The sequence below is a fragment of the Trachinotus anak genome, unplaced genomic scaffold (assembly GCF_046630095.1).
Source record: "Trachinotus anak isolate AG129_WGS33_773 ecotype Australia unplaced genomic scaffold, CSIRO_AGI_Tana_v1 ptg000019l, whole genome shotgun sequence".
Lineage (NCBI taxonomy): Eukaryota > Metazoa > Chordata > Actinopteri > Carangiformes > Carangidae > Trachinotus > Trachinotus anak.
In genome coordinates, this window is record NW_027273870.1 from 1 (window position 1) to 15,896 (window position 15,896).

At 45.4% G+C, this 15,896-nt stretch overlaps 1 protein-coding gene and 1 long non-coding RNA gene across 23 annotated transcripts in view; one reads left to right on the forward strand and one right to left on the reverse strand.

Moving 5' to 3' along the window:
- The first annotated feature begins 1,557 nt into the window (after window positions 1–1,557).
- LOC139636243 (uncharacterized) lies at window positions 1,558–3,749 on the forward strand. Its single transcript, XR_011694370.1, has 3 exons — window positions 1,558–2,754; window positions 2,834–2,968; window positions 3,062–3,749. It is a non-coding gene; the product is annotated as an uncharacterized lncRNA (long non-coding RNA).
- A 726-nt stretch (window positions 3,750–4,475) lies between these two features.
- The window catches only part of LOC139636235 (nuclear factor 1 X-type), a 105,270-nt gene continuing 93,849 nt past the window's right edge, over window positions 4,476–15,896 (reverse strand). For 11 of the 22 annotated variants that reach the window (XM_071504096.1, XM_071504093.1, XM_071504090.1 and 8 more), the window contains 3 exons: window positions 14,666–14,813; window positions 12,298–12,386; window positions 4,476–9,354 (listed from right to left, as the gene is read on the reverse strand). In XM_071504096.1, the coding sequence (XP_071360197.1) occupies window positions 9,340–9,354; window positions 12,298–12,386; window positions 14,666–14,813 (252 nt within the window). In that variant the 3' untranslated portion in view covers window positions 4,476–9,339. The remainder of the gene's footprint in view (window positions 9,355–12,297; window positions 12,387–14,665; window positions 14,814–15,896) is intronic. The other 11 variants (XM_071504107.1, XM_071504095.1, XM_071504102.1 and 8 more) reach the window with 2 other exon arrangements.

Here is a 15,896-nt window from a genome sequence, read left to right on the forward strand (position 1 = left end):
AGAGAGAGAGAGCGAGAGAGAGATGGTGAGAGAGAGAGAGAGCGAGAGAGAGATGGTGAGAGAGAGAGAGAGAGAGATGGTGAGAGAGAGATAGCGAGAGAGAGATGGTGAGAGAGAGAGAGAGAGAGCGAGAGAGAGAAGATGGTGAGAGAGAGAGAGAGAGAGATGGTGAGAGAGAGAGAGAGAGAGAGAGAGATGGTGAGAGAGAGAGAGCGAGAGAGATGGTGAGAGAGAGAGAGAGAGAGAGAGAGAGAGAGAGATGGTGAGAGAGAGAGAGAGCGAGAGAGAGATGGTGAGAGAGAGAGAGAGATGGTGAGAGAGAGAGAGCGAGAGAGAGATGGTGAGAGAGAGAGAGCGATGGTGAGAGAGAGAGAGAGAGATGGTGAGAGAGAGAGAGAGAGAGATGGTGAGAGAGAGAGAGCGAGAGAGAGATGGTGAGAGAGAGAGAGAGCGAGAGAGAGATGGTGAGAGAGAGAGAGAGCGAGAGAGAGAGAGAGAGAGATGGTGAGAGAGAGAGAGCGAGAGAGAGATGGTGAGAGAGAGAGAGAGATGGTGAGAGAGAGAGAGAGAGAGAGAGATGGTAAGAGAGAGAGAGAGAGCGAGAGAGAGAGAGAGAGAGAGATGGTGAGAGAGAGAGAGCGAGAGAGAGATGGTGAGAGAGAGAGAGAGAGAGAGAGAGAGAGAGAGAGGAGAGAGAGAGAGAGAGAGCGAGAGAGAGATGGTGAGAGAGAGAGAGAGCGAGAGAGAGAGAGAGAGCGAGAGAGAGATGGTGAGCGAGAGAGAGAGAGAGAGAGAGAGAGAGAGAGAGCGAGAGAGAGAGCTGGTGTAAACTACAGCAGCGGCAGGTTAGGATGAGTCTGACTGTTGTTCTGGTGTCACACCGCAGATATTCAGTCTGCTGGTCTCTGGTCTCTGCTGGTCTCTGCTGGTCTCTGGTCTCTGCTGGTCTCTGGTCTCTGGTCTCTGCTGGTCTCTGGTCTCTGGTCTCTGGTCTCTGCTGGTCTCTGGTCTCTGATCTCTGCTGGTCTCTGCTGGTTTCTGCTGGTCTCTGGTCTCTGCTGGTCTCTGGTCTCTGCTGGTTTCTGCTGGTCTCTGCTGGTTTCTGCTGGTCTCTGGCCTCTGCTGGTCTCTGGTCTCTGCTGGTCTCTGTTGGTCTCTGGTCTCTGCTGGTCTCTGGTCTCTGCTGGTCTCTGTTGGTCTCTGGTCTCTGCTGGTCTCTGGTCTCTGCTGGTCTCTGGTCTCTGATCTCTGCTGGTCTCTGCTGGTCTCTGGTCTCTGCTGGTCTCTGGTCTCTGCTGGTCTCTGCTGGTCTCTGGTCTCTGCTGGTCTCTGGTCTCTGGTCTCTGATCTCTGCTGGTCTCTGCTGGTCTCTGGTCTCTGCTGGTCTCTGGTCTCTGCTGGTCTCTGCTGGTCTCTGGTCTCTGGTCTCTGCTGGTCTCTGCTGGTCTCTGCTGGTCTCTGCTGGTCTCTGGTCTCTGCTGGTCTCTGCTGGTCTCTGCTGGTCTCTGGTCTCTGGTCTCTGCTGGTCTCTGCTGGGTTGAACTGAGTCTGTTAAAGTGTGTGTGGACTCAGGAACCAGCTGATGATTCAGTACAGTCTTACAGCTGAAGGCCTGAGGGGTGTTCCCCTGCCGTCTACCACGTGGAAACTAAATGCAATATATAATCTAAAAATATCCATTTATTTACACAGACTATTCATTTTAATCTTAATTTAAGACCAGTTTCCAGTTTCCCTGCAGTGGGTGATTTGTACCTTCAGATTAGGTCAGGGTCTCACTGACAGGCTTGGTTGTTAAACTGTTACTAAAAATTAACTTACAAACTCCAACCAATCAGAATCCAGAATTTGACCAAGTATAAAAGGGCAATAAAATGACAAGCTGCTCAAATTGTACTGGTCCTTAGAGGATCCTTATAAAGCTGAAGAAACAGTCAGGGTCATGTGAGGTCATGGGTAAAAACTCCCCCAGCACACCAACCAACCAACCAACCAACCAAACTCTGTTATATTTTCTTAGTATTTAAAGATCATATTATATTTGTTCTGTAGTTATTAAATTATGTTTACTGTAAATTTTATCTCCCTACATTATGGTCTGATTGGAGGTGTGTCATTCTTTAATTTTAATTTACTCTGATCCAGTCAGTTGTCTCACATACACGTTTATTAACAAGTGAATAGAACAGCAGTATATTTAATGTTTGGCATCATGACTCTGATCTCATCACTCCATGTAGCACACACCAGGGAGTGATGTTAGCAGCTGTATCATCCCAGGAGTCTGGGTGCTCTATTTGTCTTTTTGCCTAAAAAAAATATTCTATGTATGTGCAGATGTTGAGTGTAAAGATACTTAATTAATCTTCAGAAATATCACAGAGGACATGACCACTGTATCTCCCATTAACAGCTAAGCCCTGAGTTCTATCATTTAGTTAAGAAACAGACACAACCTGTGTCATATTTCAGTTCTCCAGAAAGACTAGTCAGAAGATTTGGCGTCAGACAGAGGCTGGTGGACTCGAGCTGAGCTTGGATCTAAGGTGGGGCTTTAGTTTTCTTTAATGTGAGTCTTTATACATTCAGGACGCAGCTCCTCCACCACCACCACCATCATCACTGCTGCTCCCTGGAAACCTGGCTCAAAAAACTCATGATAACCCACGGCCTCAGCATGCAGCCATACCTTTTACTGAGAACACTCCCACCCAGGAGGCAAGCCCCTCACCAGAGGCTCTACAGGAGGCTCAGGTAAGTGTCTCCTCCACCATCTGAAGTTATTCTTGCTGTTAGACCCTTAAAAGATGTTGTGAAACCTCTTCATATTCAGGGTGAAGAAAACCCACCGCTTTTCCCCCCGTCTACGCCCTCAGAAGCACAGGAAGATGACGATTCTGACAGAAAAGAGGAGTACCATCCAGTGCAGGAAACTAACCCGGCCCCACAGGCACTTCAGGGCACACAGGTCAATTATCTTTAAGTCGATTTGTTCTTTTTTTTTCTTTCTTTCCCATATCACATAAAACAAAATAAGTGTAAATTTTCTTTCTTTCTCAAGATGATGGAGCAGCAAGATGAAGAAGCCACTCACATGGAGCTGGCTGGAGAGAGCCAACAGGACTGAAGCGCTTCAGGGACGTGAAAACAAAGATCTTCATTTACCTGCACTTGAAAATGCTTTTCTCAAACTAAGTCTGAAAACACACTGCTTCATGTTCTGTCGCGAGATGTTTGAATATGTTATTTCAGCCTTCAATCATCAGCATCCTCATCACTTTCACCTGAACTGAGAAACTTTGAACTGAATCGAGCTCAAAGTTGGATATTTACTGACGTGACCATCAAATCTAAAATAAACGTACTGTAAATACTGCACCCCAAAATTATAAAATATAAGTAAAAGCACTTTGATAGTACAGACACTGTGTACATGCACAAGTTAATCTTACTTAAAAAAAAAAGATTACCTGGAAAAACTAAGATATTTTTAATGTTGTTGCAAATAAAATCAACTTTCTCTTTTTAAGTGTAGTTGCCAGTATTTATTCCTTTAAGGGAAACTTAATAAAGGTTTGACTGTCATGCCAGGTCTCTGCGTCTCTGTTACAAACCTGTGGTGTGGAGTTTGAAAGACGACAACATGTATTTATATTGGCTGAACTAAGCATTGTGGGATTTAGTGTTTTATAGCTTGATCTACACAAGATTTCTGTAGTTTCATATTCAACCATTTTACTCTGTCTCTCAGTGACTTCCCCAGTTTTATGGAATTCTGTGGCAGTTCATCTTTATTTACAGTATAAACTCTGATCAAATGCACAGTTACATTGCTTTGGATTTTGATCTGTTTTTTTTTATTTAATTGCACATTTTGACCAAATTTAGTTTTTATCACTTTCCAAAATGTTTCCATAAATTAAACTCAAACCTGTTTTTAAGATTCACAATTTCTTTGCGTCATTGCTTCAATGAAAACTTGGAAATACTTTGGTGGTGATGCTAACATGCTGATCTTAGCCATGCTAACAAGTGCAGCTGAGGCTGATGGGAAAAATGTTATTATTTTTTACCTGGTCACAAACCAAAGGTACTGGACAAAAATACATTTTAATTTCAGTTCTAATTTATCCTGGAAATATCAGGAATCCGTTCAATCATTATTGAGACAAGTCTTTTCATTTTCACAGTAGAGGAGAGAAGCTTTTCCTGCTGCTGGTGCTGGATGAAAATATGCCCCCTGGATACAAGAGGTCACAGTGATCCATCTGATTTCAGTCTGGACCAAAGAGGTGGACTTACAGACCCGTGTGGCGAAAAATCCCTGGATCCCACTTAGTTAAATTGAGATAAGTGAACTGGAATTAGCTTATGTCTACGGTACCGTGGTTACTGCAGGACGTCACGCAGCTCCAGAGAAGATTCTTTATTCAGGCATCAGTCCGGAGAAAGAAAGACATGGCACAGCGGGATGGTACAGTCAAGAACATCCTTTTTTATTCAATCAGGTGCTGCTCTTCTCAAACTGTGTTTTTCTTCTTATGGAAAAGAAACTGTAATTAACACATGCATTTCACCTAGAGCTCTGGGGGTGTTCTCACAAAGAAGTGGTGCTGCACTGAGGGTGTAGAAGCGAGGCGTAGAAGAGCTGGGAGTCAGGGGGCCTAGGGTGCTGCCTATTACACCAATAACCATACACGCTTAAGAAGATAAAGAACAAAATAAACAACAGAATAAAGACACGGAGCAGTCCATCATGAGGTGGTCAGAGGAGAAAAATGGAGGGATTTCCCTGAATCCTCAAAAGTCTGAGAGATCAGGTTCATGCTGGCCTTTTCAACTATCTGGTTGGTGTGTTGTAAATGGCTAATACTGCTGAGAGTTTCACTGTGTGAAACCCGCTGTGAACAATAATACTTCACTTTAAAAGATTGGTTTGAGTGGATGTGGGATATGTCCTGGAAACGCAACACCCCTCTTTCAGCCTCATGCAGGACAAGTCCGGTTATAAGGTGCTTGTAGCTTTCATTTACAGTCCAAGGCGTCCTCAAAGACAGCCTCAACGACAGCATACCCTGATAGCAAATATTAAAAAGAAATCCAAATTTAAAGGAAACAAAAAGTGGGGAATAAAACAAAGCCAAAAAATAAATAGCTAAAACAAAAGAGCAAACTCTTATCCTAGTTCAAGCAGCCCCTTTCCAACGTCCCAGAGCAATTCATGCAGCCCTCTCGACCCCATTAATCTTCTCTGTAAACCTCTTCAACCCAAACCCCTGAACCCCTGTCGTCCCTTCCTAACCCACCCAGGGACACCCCCAAAAGCCCGTCAGCGTAATTTGTTCACTTACATTAGCTGTTGAATGGAGAAGCTGAAGAAGATGGGTATGGTAATACAATGTGAAGCATACAGACAAGAATAACATGTGAGCTAACTGCATTCTGCTCAGACAAAAGTTTTTCGGCAATATTTTTTTTTTCTCCCTCCCAACAGCGGAGAGGGTGGAGAGAGAGAGAGAGAGAGAGAGAGAGAGAGAGAGAGAGAGAGAGAGAGACGGAGAGTGACGGACACACAGTTACAGACTACTCCAGTGTCTAAGAGAAAACAGACAGTGGAGACAGAGGGGAAGAAAAAAAGCAAGAGCTGAACGAGAACAAGTTTTTTTGCCTTTTCAAAAATTTTTTTTGTCATCATTTATCAATAAAAAGTAAAGAACTAATTCACACCAGTTTCCTTTTGTACTATATATATATATATATACGGCTTTTGAAAAGGAAGAGAGGATATAGGGGAGGTACAATGGAGGGGATTCATTTCCAGCCGGAGAGAAACATCGTCCCTGAGCGCTGACTGGGCGACGACCTCTCTCCTCCCTCCCGGCAGCGCTCAGGGACAACCTGCTACCTCCAGCCATTTCGAAAAAAAGGGCGATCTGGATTACAAAATGGAGTCTGTGAACAAAAGGCACTTTTAAGGGACAACCTTTAACTGCTGGGAAACTATACACTACAGCACAAGCACTATAAGAGTCATTTACAGAGGAGGGGGTGGAACAGGGGAGAGGCTCACTTTGCTGCCTGTTTGTCAGACCTCGTATTTTTGCCCAATTTTAAGCTGCTTTTTGCCCCTTTTTCTGTTGTTTCTGTTTTCTGCCCAGGAGACAGATGGTCTTAACTTCAACTACCTTTCCACTTCATCTCAGGTGTCTCAACACAACCTGCTGAGCTCCATCCAGCTCTAGATTCAGAAACATATCAAGATGATCATGGGAATAAAGAGATTTCACCCCCCACAGCACAGGGGGGGGACTCGTCTCGTCTTTGTGCCAATGCAGGTGATAAAATGAGTCAAACTGGGAGGGTTCTTCTTGTTTTTGCTGGTGAGTTTCAGGCAGTGCATGGGTCAGTTATCTGAAGAGTTTCTTAGGCTTGACAGTAAAGGTTTTTTTTTTTCTAAAGGTTGAACCAAAATGCCTTTTGTGTCACAACCTTAAGGAATAGGAACCTCTCCCCCCACTCAATACAAATAGAAGAAGAATACAAATAGAGAGAGGAATAATGCTGTTTCCTAAATGGTCTGTTATTTTTGTTCATTACCATTCATTTATAATAGTTCTGAATGTACTTTATAGTGTTAAAGCACCAGTTTTCATCTGATAATAGAGAATTTTTTTCTGAAGTTGTGTAGATTTTTTTCCTTCAGCCCTCCCACATTTTTATAAACAAATGATTATACATAAACCATTAAAAAAGAGACAAAAGGAAATAAAAACAAATACCCCCAACTTACAAAGACTAGGATTTTTCATGGCCCTCTGGTTTAGAGTCCCGGAGCTTACGGACTTGAAACAAATACATTTTTTTTCTCTTTTCTCTTAGCTTTCTTAAAAATCTCTAACAGACAAACACAATGATCTACCCAATGCATTGCACGTGGCTCAATCGACACATATTTTTCAATAATAATACTTTCCATCAAAAAACAAACACTTTTTTTTTCTTCAAACCTACTGTCGATTCTTGACATGTTCGTCTAAGTATTGTAATGCTGCGCTGCAGATGGCGATGGCGTGTGTCGTTTGATTCGTACTGGTAACAGTAAGGAGATGTTACTGAAATAGGTTGTGGGGGGGGTGGGGGGGGTGGGGGGGGGAGTTCAGAAAATAACTAGACTGCCAACAAGCTCATGTAGTAAAAGTTAAAAAGGAGCATATATCATAAATATATATGTATAAGATCTCTCTCTCTGTCTTTACAAAAAAAGTTTGCAGTCCTCTATAAAGATCTGTCCTCGGCCAAATTTCCACATGCACCAACGCTACCATTCCCTGTAGCTTTAGCTTATATGTGGGAAGAGAACCTGAAGTCAAGTTTATTACTAATTGCATGAAGGGAATACAGAGGCACTTTCATATATTGTTATAGTCTTGATATATGGTTTTAGTACATAGAGCTAATGTTACTAGAGAGGCTGAGAACGGGGTCTCAGGCCTGTTTACTATCCCTGCAAAATAGAACCAACAGCTGGGCAGTCCAGTTATTTTGTGAGGTCGGCTTTTGTTGGATTGTGTCATGATGAAAATTATACCAATAGCAATTTCAATGTGAACATTTACATAGAAAAAATATCTCAAATTAAAAAGACAAATCTTAAGTGAATGAAAAACCATTAACAAAGGCAGTTTGGAGAACCAAATATAAAGGCTTCCCTTTATTAGTTTATGTCAGGTGGTTGGTGGTGTTAGTGTATATGTGTGTGTGTGTGTGTGTGTGTGTGTGTGTGTGTGTTCCTCGGGGATTTCCTGTGACTGGACTAAGGGAGACAGGGTGAAGCAATGCAAGGGATGCATGTGATGAGCTGTTACTGTGCTGTCCATATGTGAGAGAGATTTGAGAAACTGCTCTTACTGTTTCGTTGGAATCTGTTTCGCTGAAATTCAAGCATGATTCTTAACGTATTACTGCAAACTAAGGAAAAAATGTTATGACATGCAAGAGAAGGTTAAAACAATCCAAGTGAGACAAAACCAAAACCAAATCCAGCAAAAAAAAAAAAAAAAAAAAAAAAAAAAATCGCAAGAAAACGCCTACAAACAAAATGAAAACTAATATATGAAGCTGATGCTGATGCATTCCTGTAAATTAAGTTCCTTGTCTATGAATAATAACAAGATGATATTGTGAGTGGTTGTGTGACAGACTATTCTGGAGAGGATGGCCTGTATGCAGCGTGTGTGTGTGTGTGTGTGTGTGTGTGTGTGTGTGTGTGTGTGTGTGTGTGTGTGTGTGTGTGTGCTGCATGTTTCAGGGCCTAGACCTGAACGTCAGCGCAGCCACATTCCTGCAGTGGCAGCCAGCCTCGATTCACTTCTCTAATCGCTCATCTGACCATCGATGTGCAACACTGTTCATCCCTTATTAAAATTAATAGTGCATAGGTGAGGGGACGAAAGAGCACATGTAGAGTTAGTGTTATGACTGTCTGTCGTGTGTTCACTCGCTCGCACTCGCCTCATGGCTATCACTTCTCCCACAGCAGGACGCCCTGATACTTTGACAGGTAAACAAAGACCAGCCACTTAGTGCATATATGTCACACCATTGGATGGTGTCACCATGATTGGCCAATCAGAAAAGAAAGAGGCTCAGGGCTGAGCGAATGAAGCGGCAGAGTGTGGCGACACGCAGGCGTGTGGCTGTGGTGGGTTTTCGGTCTGGACCCTGAGCAGCACTGAGCGCTAGGTGAGGTGGGAGGGGAGTGGGCTGGGTGGAGCCGTGGACATGGAGGAGAGGCGGGTGGAGAAATACATAGACATGGAGGCGTGCAGTTTGGGTGGAAATCTGTTAGACTTGCACGCCTAACTTCATCGTTTACCACTATCTGTTCTTTTTGGATCTCCCAGCCAATGCATGGAGTTTCATTGTGGAGACAACAAAATGAAAAAAAATAAAACATTAAAAAAGGAACAACAAATGTATAATTGGTCATTTGTCAGGTTACCATATTGCGTTTCCTTTCTGACATTTCGTGGTGTGTGTGAGACAGTTCCTCATCTTCCTCTTCCTCCTCCTTGCATTCTGAGTCTGTCCACTCAATCTCATTGAAGCCTCCTGGATAAAGGGGGACGAACGTTCCTGTTCAAATTGTGTTGGGTTGGAAGTCCTCTCGGGGGCAGGGTGGGTTTTGTCGGGTTCTGTAGTAGTACTTTGAATAGTGTTGGCGAGAGAGAAAGACCTTTTTAGTGTCAGCAGTCTGTTCTTTATCAGCAGTGATGTGTTTGTTTTTCAAATTTCCAATTTTCATGACACAATTTTAGCTGTTGATTCAGAGAGGCCTTGTCAGAGGAACCAGGACTGTGGAGAAGAGAAGAAAAGAAACAACATCAGCAGATTTACATTTAGACTCAGTCCTGATTCTGATCAGACTTGAGCTGCAGTGCAAAAACAAAAAGTAGTTACTGTTATGAATGAAAGAGGCAGAAGTGGTGGCACAGAGCAGAGTATGAAAAGGTATGAACACAGAACAGCATCTTACTCCGTCAACTATAAAGCCTTGTAGAAATCACTGACACTGACTGATGGTAGTTAATAAAACAGGAAGCAGAAAAAAAAAGCTATTTTCATCTTTTATTGAATTACTGGATAATTTCACCTCTTCAGGAGTCTGAAAATAAAAGACTCTGACACATTCATTTGTTTTGAGGACGAACCAGTTGGAAACCACTAGGTGGCCCCCTACTCCTCCTTTTCTCCCTGTACTTGCTGAGCTCAGCTATTCCACAGAGTGTTGAAAAAGTTATTACCTCAACTTCACCACTTGCTGTTTTTAGGAGGGCTGACTCTGGCTTTTTACTCATTAAAAACACTTGTGTTATTTCAGAGCTACAAGCAGCATCAGGCAGCACTTTGTGTATCTGAGTGGTTTCCAGTGAGCAAACACCAGACTGGAACTGCTCTGTCATGCACTACCAGCTCACATGTAAGGCGATCCTCCTAATATGCCTCTGCTCCGTGGGCCCGAGTGGTCTCAGGCTACACTGTGAAGCTATTGAGGGCAGCTACTCCAGGGATCCAGTTCCCAGTTTGATAAGAGGGCAGAGTGGAGGCTTTGGCAGCGGCGGAGCTGTTCTGGCTGCCTCTGACATTCCACAGGCCTCGGCCCGGGGAGAGCGGCGAACCTCCCCATCTTTAACAGCAAACTCTCTGTTGTGCCCCCATTCTAGCAAACCCAGAGAAAGCTTTAACCCCCCTCCAACCTCCATCTATCCTCCACCACCTCTGCCTCCCTCCTTCCTATCCGTGATTCTCTCGTGTTTGCAGATGACTCCTCCTCCTGGCTCCAACTTCCCTTCACCCGCTTCTCTTTTCCTCTCCCTCTCTTACTCCAGCTCTCCCAGTGTAATCCTTGGCAGTGGAAAGTGACCCCCCCCCTCTCTCTCTCTAACCCCCCTTCAAGTCCAAGTTCAACTGCCTATGACATCATGTCTGGTTGCTGCGGGCAACCAGACAGCCGGGACGTGACTGTGGAGTGCAGTGAGCTTCAACTAACTCCCTCTCTCTTTTTTCCCTCCCTTTCTCTCGGTCCCTCTTCCTTTTTTCATACACGCTCCCCCGTCTCTCCTGCACAGCTGAGGTCTCACCACCAGAGAGCTCCTCAGTCCACCTTTTCTCAGCAGTGGGAGACTCTCTCCCTCCGTCTTGGCTAGTTGGCTAGCAGGCGGCGAGGCGGGCTGGCAGGGCCGTCGTCTAAACCTCTCCATATGCCAGAGAACAGCAGGATAGGCAGAGACCTCTGTTACTCACTCTGGCTGAGACTGTTACTGACCTACTAGGCTCAGCTAACTGGGAGCAGTCGACACCAGTGCCCAGACTCCCGCTCTGTGTGCCGTAAACCCGGCAGAAATGTTCAAAGTGGACATTTTTCAATAATGTTTGATAAGCAATAGAAAGGAGATAATAAGCGTTCGGAACAGATGTAAGCTGTTGTAAAAGGCCTGTTGTTTTTTAGGAGAGAAAATGAGGAGCAAGAGTTTTGGCACAGAGTTGAAGTGTGTGTGTGTGTGTGTGTGTGTGTGTGTGTGTGTGCATAGGCGCTCACACACATTTGGATGGTGTGTGGATGTCCCCTTGGTGCCAGGGCTACATCTGTGGGAGAGTGGTGCAGGTGGGGAGCTTGAAAATACTGGAGGGAGCAGCAGGAGGAGAGAGGGAGAGAGAGGGAGAGAGAGTGGGCTGCTGATGTACGAGGGGGTGGGGGGGGGCAGCTGAGGAGAGCTGTGCCGAGGAGGAATGCAGATTGTTTCCATGTGTGGGGAGGACAGGAGAGCCGAGTTGGCTGCAGGCAGGTGCGGTTAGCCCCTAATGAGAAAAGTTGTGTTGGTGATGGAGGAGGCCCAAGACGCTGCAGCCCAGTGGCAGAGCGCAGCCAAAGCTGAAACCACAATGTAGTGCACTACTGGCCTCACACGCTGCACTAATACACACTGTGGGGCCGCGCAGAGATAAATCAACACTGCTGGAGCTCCAACTCACTGGCACTGCTTACATTCACTGTAGGGAAACTACTGTGGTGCAGAAACTGTAAACCCATACTGCAGCTACAGGCCTTAATACATGGGCAACACGTCGTGTCAGTGTAGGTGGCAAACAAATGATCCACAACACTCGTATATTACCCCAGTCCACTATCAAACCCCCCTGCAAGCATTTCTTTGACGGCAATGTGTAACATGTGGACAAGTACAATGTCAACTCAAACACATTTTTTAGCGTCTAACACCCAACTCAAGGTGGACTTACTAACATTTTCCTGAGATTTCAGCTGCATCACATGAACTCAGTTTTCATGGAGAAGAATGTGAGCTCACAACATCCTGTCTTCATCAACAGCTACTGAGACTATCAACACATCTGTCTCCATGGAAACTGTGCAACAAAGTCCTGATGTCGGGGACAGTTACGGACACTACACGTGTCATCTCAACTTTTAGAGCAGTAAAATGTTCGTACAGTTGATCATCAGCGGTGCCACAGGCTGAATCCCTGATTGTAGCGTGTTGCCAATGCAGAGCCATTGTGTGAGTATTTCCTCTGTGTCACGGCCTTCACTCTGAATGACATGCTCGTCCCTTTAAGCCCAGAGACGTAACGGCGTGCTGGTTAGTCGCAGCTACGCACAGCACTGAGCAGCCACGCTTGCAGCGAGGAATGAGGGGAAGAGGAAGAAAAGACATAAAAACAGAGGAGGAGGAGCTGAATGGGTGGATGTGGATTAAATGAGGGAGGTTGGTGGGGTACCTGAGTCTGCTGGGGGATATTCAGAAAGTTGTCCCGTGTTCCGATGCCGACAAACCGGTTGGGAGCTGTGGAGCCTGGCGTGGAGTATGCTATAAAGAGAGAGACAAGTGTGTACATGCTTTTACACACACACATACACACTGAGCTTCAAGTAGAGTCTGATGCTCTCAGCATCGTTATCTATATATTAACTCACTGCAGGACGCATCACTGTCACAGCAGTTATTGGGAACAGACAGTAATGGTCAGGGATACTGACGTCCTATTAGTCACAAGGGTGATCTGTTTATGTTGCGGGCAGGTTCTTTGTTTTATTCCTTCACTGAACCATTTAATCTGTGGTTAACAAGGGGATGTGCAGTCTGTAATGATTAGTGCTAACATGAAGAAGCTACTTCCCGCAAACATGGCTGCACTGTTAGTCACGGACGCTCCTCAGCAACCCCTGGCCTCAGCAGTAAACCATCGTAATCACAGAAAACCACTGAGGACTCAGTGTAGACTTAATAAAAGGGTGACGGATGGAGGAACTCTATTCATCACCAGTGGTAACCAATGCTCCATTTAAATGTAACAGGCTAAGAGGAGCATCTTGCCTACAAAGTGACACCGTTCAGTGATGCCACAGGATCAAATTTAGGGCAGTTGTGCTCACTGGACTCCAACATGGCAGCTGAGAAGAACTTTTACTGTGCAGGACTTGAGTGAGGTTGAGGGGATGGGGATGTGTGGGGTGACAGTGGAAGGGCTGGAAACTGATGCATGAGTGAGGGTGAACCATATGCGTGTGTGTGTGTGTGTGTGTGTGTGTGTGTGTGTGTGTGTTTGTGTGTGTGTGTGTGTGTGTGTGTTTTTCTTATGACTGTAATCACAATATCTTGAGAATCAGAGACAAAATTAGAGGGAAGAAAAAAAAACAGTGATAACAGTCACCGGAATGAGAAGAGACGAAAATTAGGATATTTATTTATATAGATGTTCATATAAATAAATAATAAAGTGACACGTTAATCTGAGAGAGTTGGAAGGGGGAGGGGAGGAAAGGTTGATAGGACAGGAAGAGGAGAAAAAGCCAAAACAAAAGGAGGAGAAGATGCCCCGGTTGCTCCGTCCAGTGCCCCCTCCTGGTGTGCCTCTCCCATGGCCCGACTCTCGCTCTGCACCTGTCTGGGTGGAACCAACCAAAGCCTCACCGCTCCCTGATGACACTCCTCTCCCGCTCCCCCAGTATAACACTAATTAGACAGGTTTGATTAGATTTTATCATTCATGTTCAGAGAGACTGGGTTGTTCTTGTTACACTGTGATTTCCATGTTTTTTGTTGTTCTCAATTTTTAATTGTTGTGAGATTTGTGTGAAAGTGGCAAGGGGATTGGGTGAGTAAAGTGGGGCATGATGTTTTTTTGGAGTCCACGCCAACTGCCCTAATTTTGTTCCCTTAAAAACAAAAAAAGAGAGAAATAAAGGAAAAGAAAGGAGGATATGAGAAAGGAGGATATGAGAATATATCAAATAAAGAAAAGAACAAAGCAAAAAAGAAATGAGAGAAGGGGGTAGATTGTATTGCCGCTGTCACAGACATGCAAAGTCTGCACTGATCAAAGGCTGGCGGCTACAGAGGCAACGTGCACAGGGCCCTGCTCTGCTCTGCTCCCCCCCAACTACAGAACACATCAAAAAGAAGGGACAGAGACTACACTGCCTCTTGTGGTGCTAGCTGGAAACCCAACACCAGATTTGGGGGGGGGGCGAGAGAGGGAGAGAGAGAGGGAGAGAGAGGGGGAGAGGGAGAGAGGGAGGGAGAGAGAGAGAGAGAGAATAAACAGAGTTTGAGGAGAGAGGCTGAGAAGACTTGCAGACATGAAGAGAGAAGGAGGCTGAACTTCAGAGCAGGTGAGAGCGAGAGCTACAGAAGAGCGTGAAGAGGGTCTCTGGTTTGGCAGAGGCGTGGCTTCTGCCCTGTCAGAACTGGATGTCGCTGGTACAGTACTGTGGCGTACAGTCCACAAGGTGATGGATGGAGTAGGAGTGAAGCTCCTGGGGCTGCTGAGCGCTCAGCTGATCTATGACAAACTGCAGCAGGGTCATTGTAGAAGTCCCGGATCTGTGCCGCGTCAGCAGAAGAACTACACCACCAGAGCAGCTGCACTGTCCATAAACACAGGGACTTCTATGATGACACATCTGCTCTAGGACAACAGACCTGATCAACTATTGCTTGGAGCAGAGGACCAATGAGCTGCCAGCAAAGAGCTAATCAACCTGCGGAGCCTAGACTTGGCTTGGACCGGCCTCTGTGAGGTGTCTGTAGGGAGACTGGGCAGTAATGGGGGTTGGTGGAGGGGAGTGGGAGTGGGGGTGACTTACACGGAGATGCGGGTGAGCTGAGTCCGCCGTCAGTGGGCGTGCTGATGGTTTTAGAGTCGGGCATGGGGAGGGGCACAGGGCGCGCCACCGGGGGTGGCGGGGGCAGCAGGAAGGAGCCCGGCATTTTGCTCTGGCCACCTCCATTAGGCTGCAGACGGACCATACAGACAGGGTGAGCACACACCCCGAGAATATACAATGCACAGGGAGCCAGACACACACACACACACACACACACACACACACACACACACACACACACACACACACACACACACACACACACACACACACACACGTCCCATGTCAGGGACACACTCATATAGAGACAGACATCTACACAATCAGTCTGAAGCTCTCAGACAAACTAAGATACACACAGACACACTTCCACAAAGGGACACAAGAGATAAACTCACATAAAATAAAACACATACACACACACACACACACACACACACACACACACACACACACACACACACACACACACAGAAAAATATCAGTCTGGCCAGAAGCAGTGAGGTAAATAAGAAGTGGAAAGTGATGAACACTGTCACACATCAGGGGGAAAGAAAAATGGAGCCGTCACAAAGGAAGTTGTTACAGTGCAATGTCAGAAATTTAGAAAATGAGGGAAAACCAGTAATGTGCAGAGTGTGTGTCTGTGTGTGCCAGTGTGCAGTGTGTGTGCATGTACAACTTTACAGTTGGTCTTTAGTGGGTGAAGTAAGAAGAACAAAAGACAACAGGTCATGAAAAAGGTTTGATAAGTGGATATAAAGTTGCTCAGAAGGCCGAGTTCACAGTAGTGGTTTACAGCTCTGCAACTCCCTGCACCTCCATGACTGAGTGTCCTGAATAGTTCTGTGACGTTCTGATGTTTGGAAACTCTACTTTCCAGCATGAGTGTGGGGTTATCGAAGGGACACTTAGGCCCACGACGGCTCAAAAAAGCTCAACTGTGTCCCAGAAACCCCCCCAACCCCCCCTCTGTGCCTCATTAGCCTGGGCAGTTAGCTTCCTCCTCATCCACAACCACACAGCTTCATCTGACTCATGGTGTGTTTTAATAACTAATTTGTCATCGTGTGTTAATTTCATGTGATTTAATTGTATATAAAACTATTTCTGGTGATATTTGATAATTTACTGGATCTTCTAACATTGTGCAGAGAGAATGATGAGACTGGGTGAGATTTGCCCCTGAGAGAAGATTATTGTTGAGAGT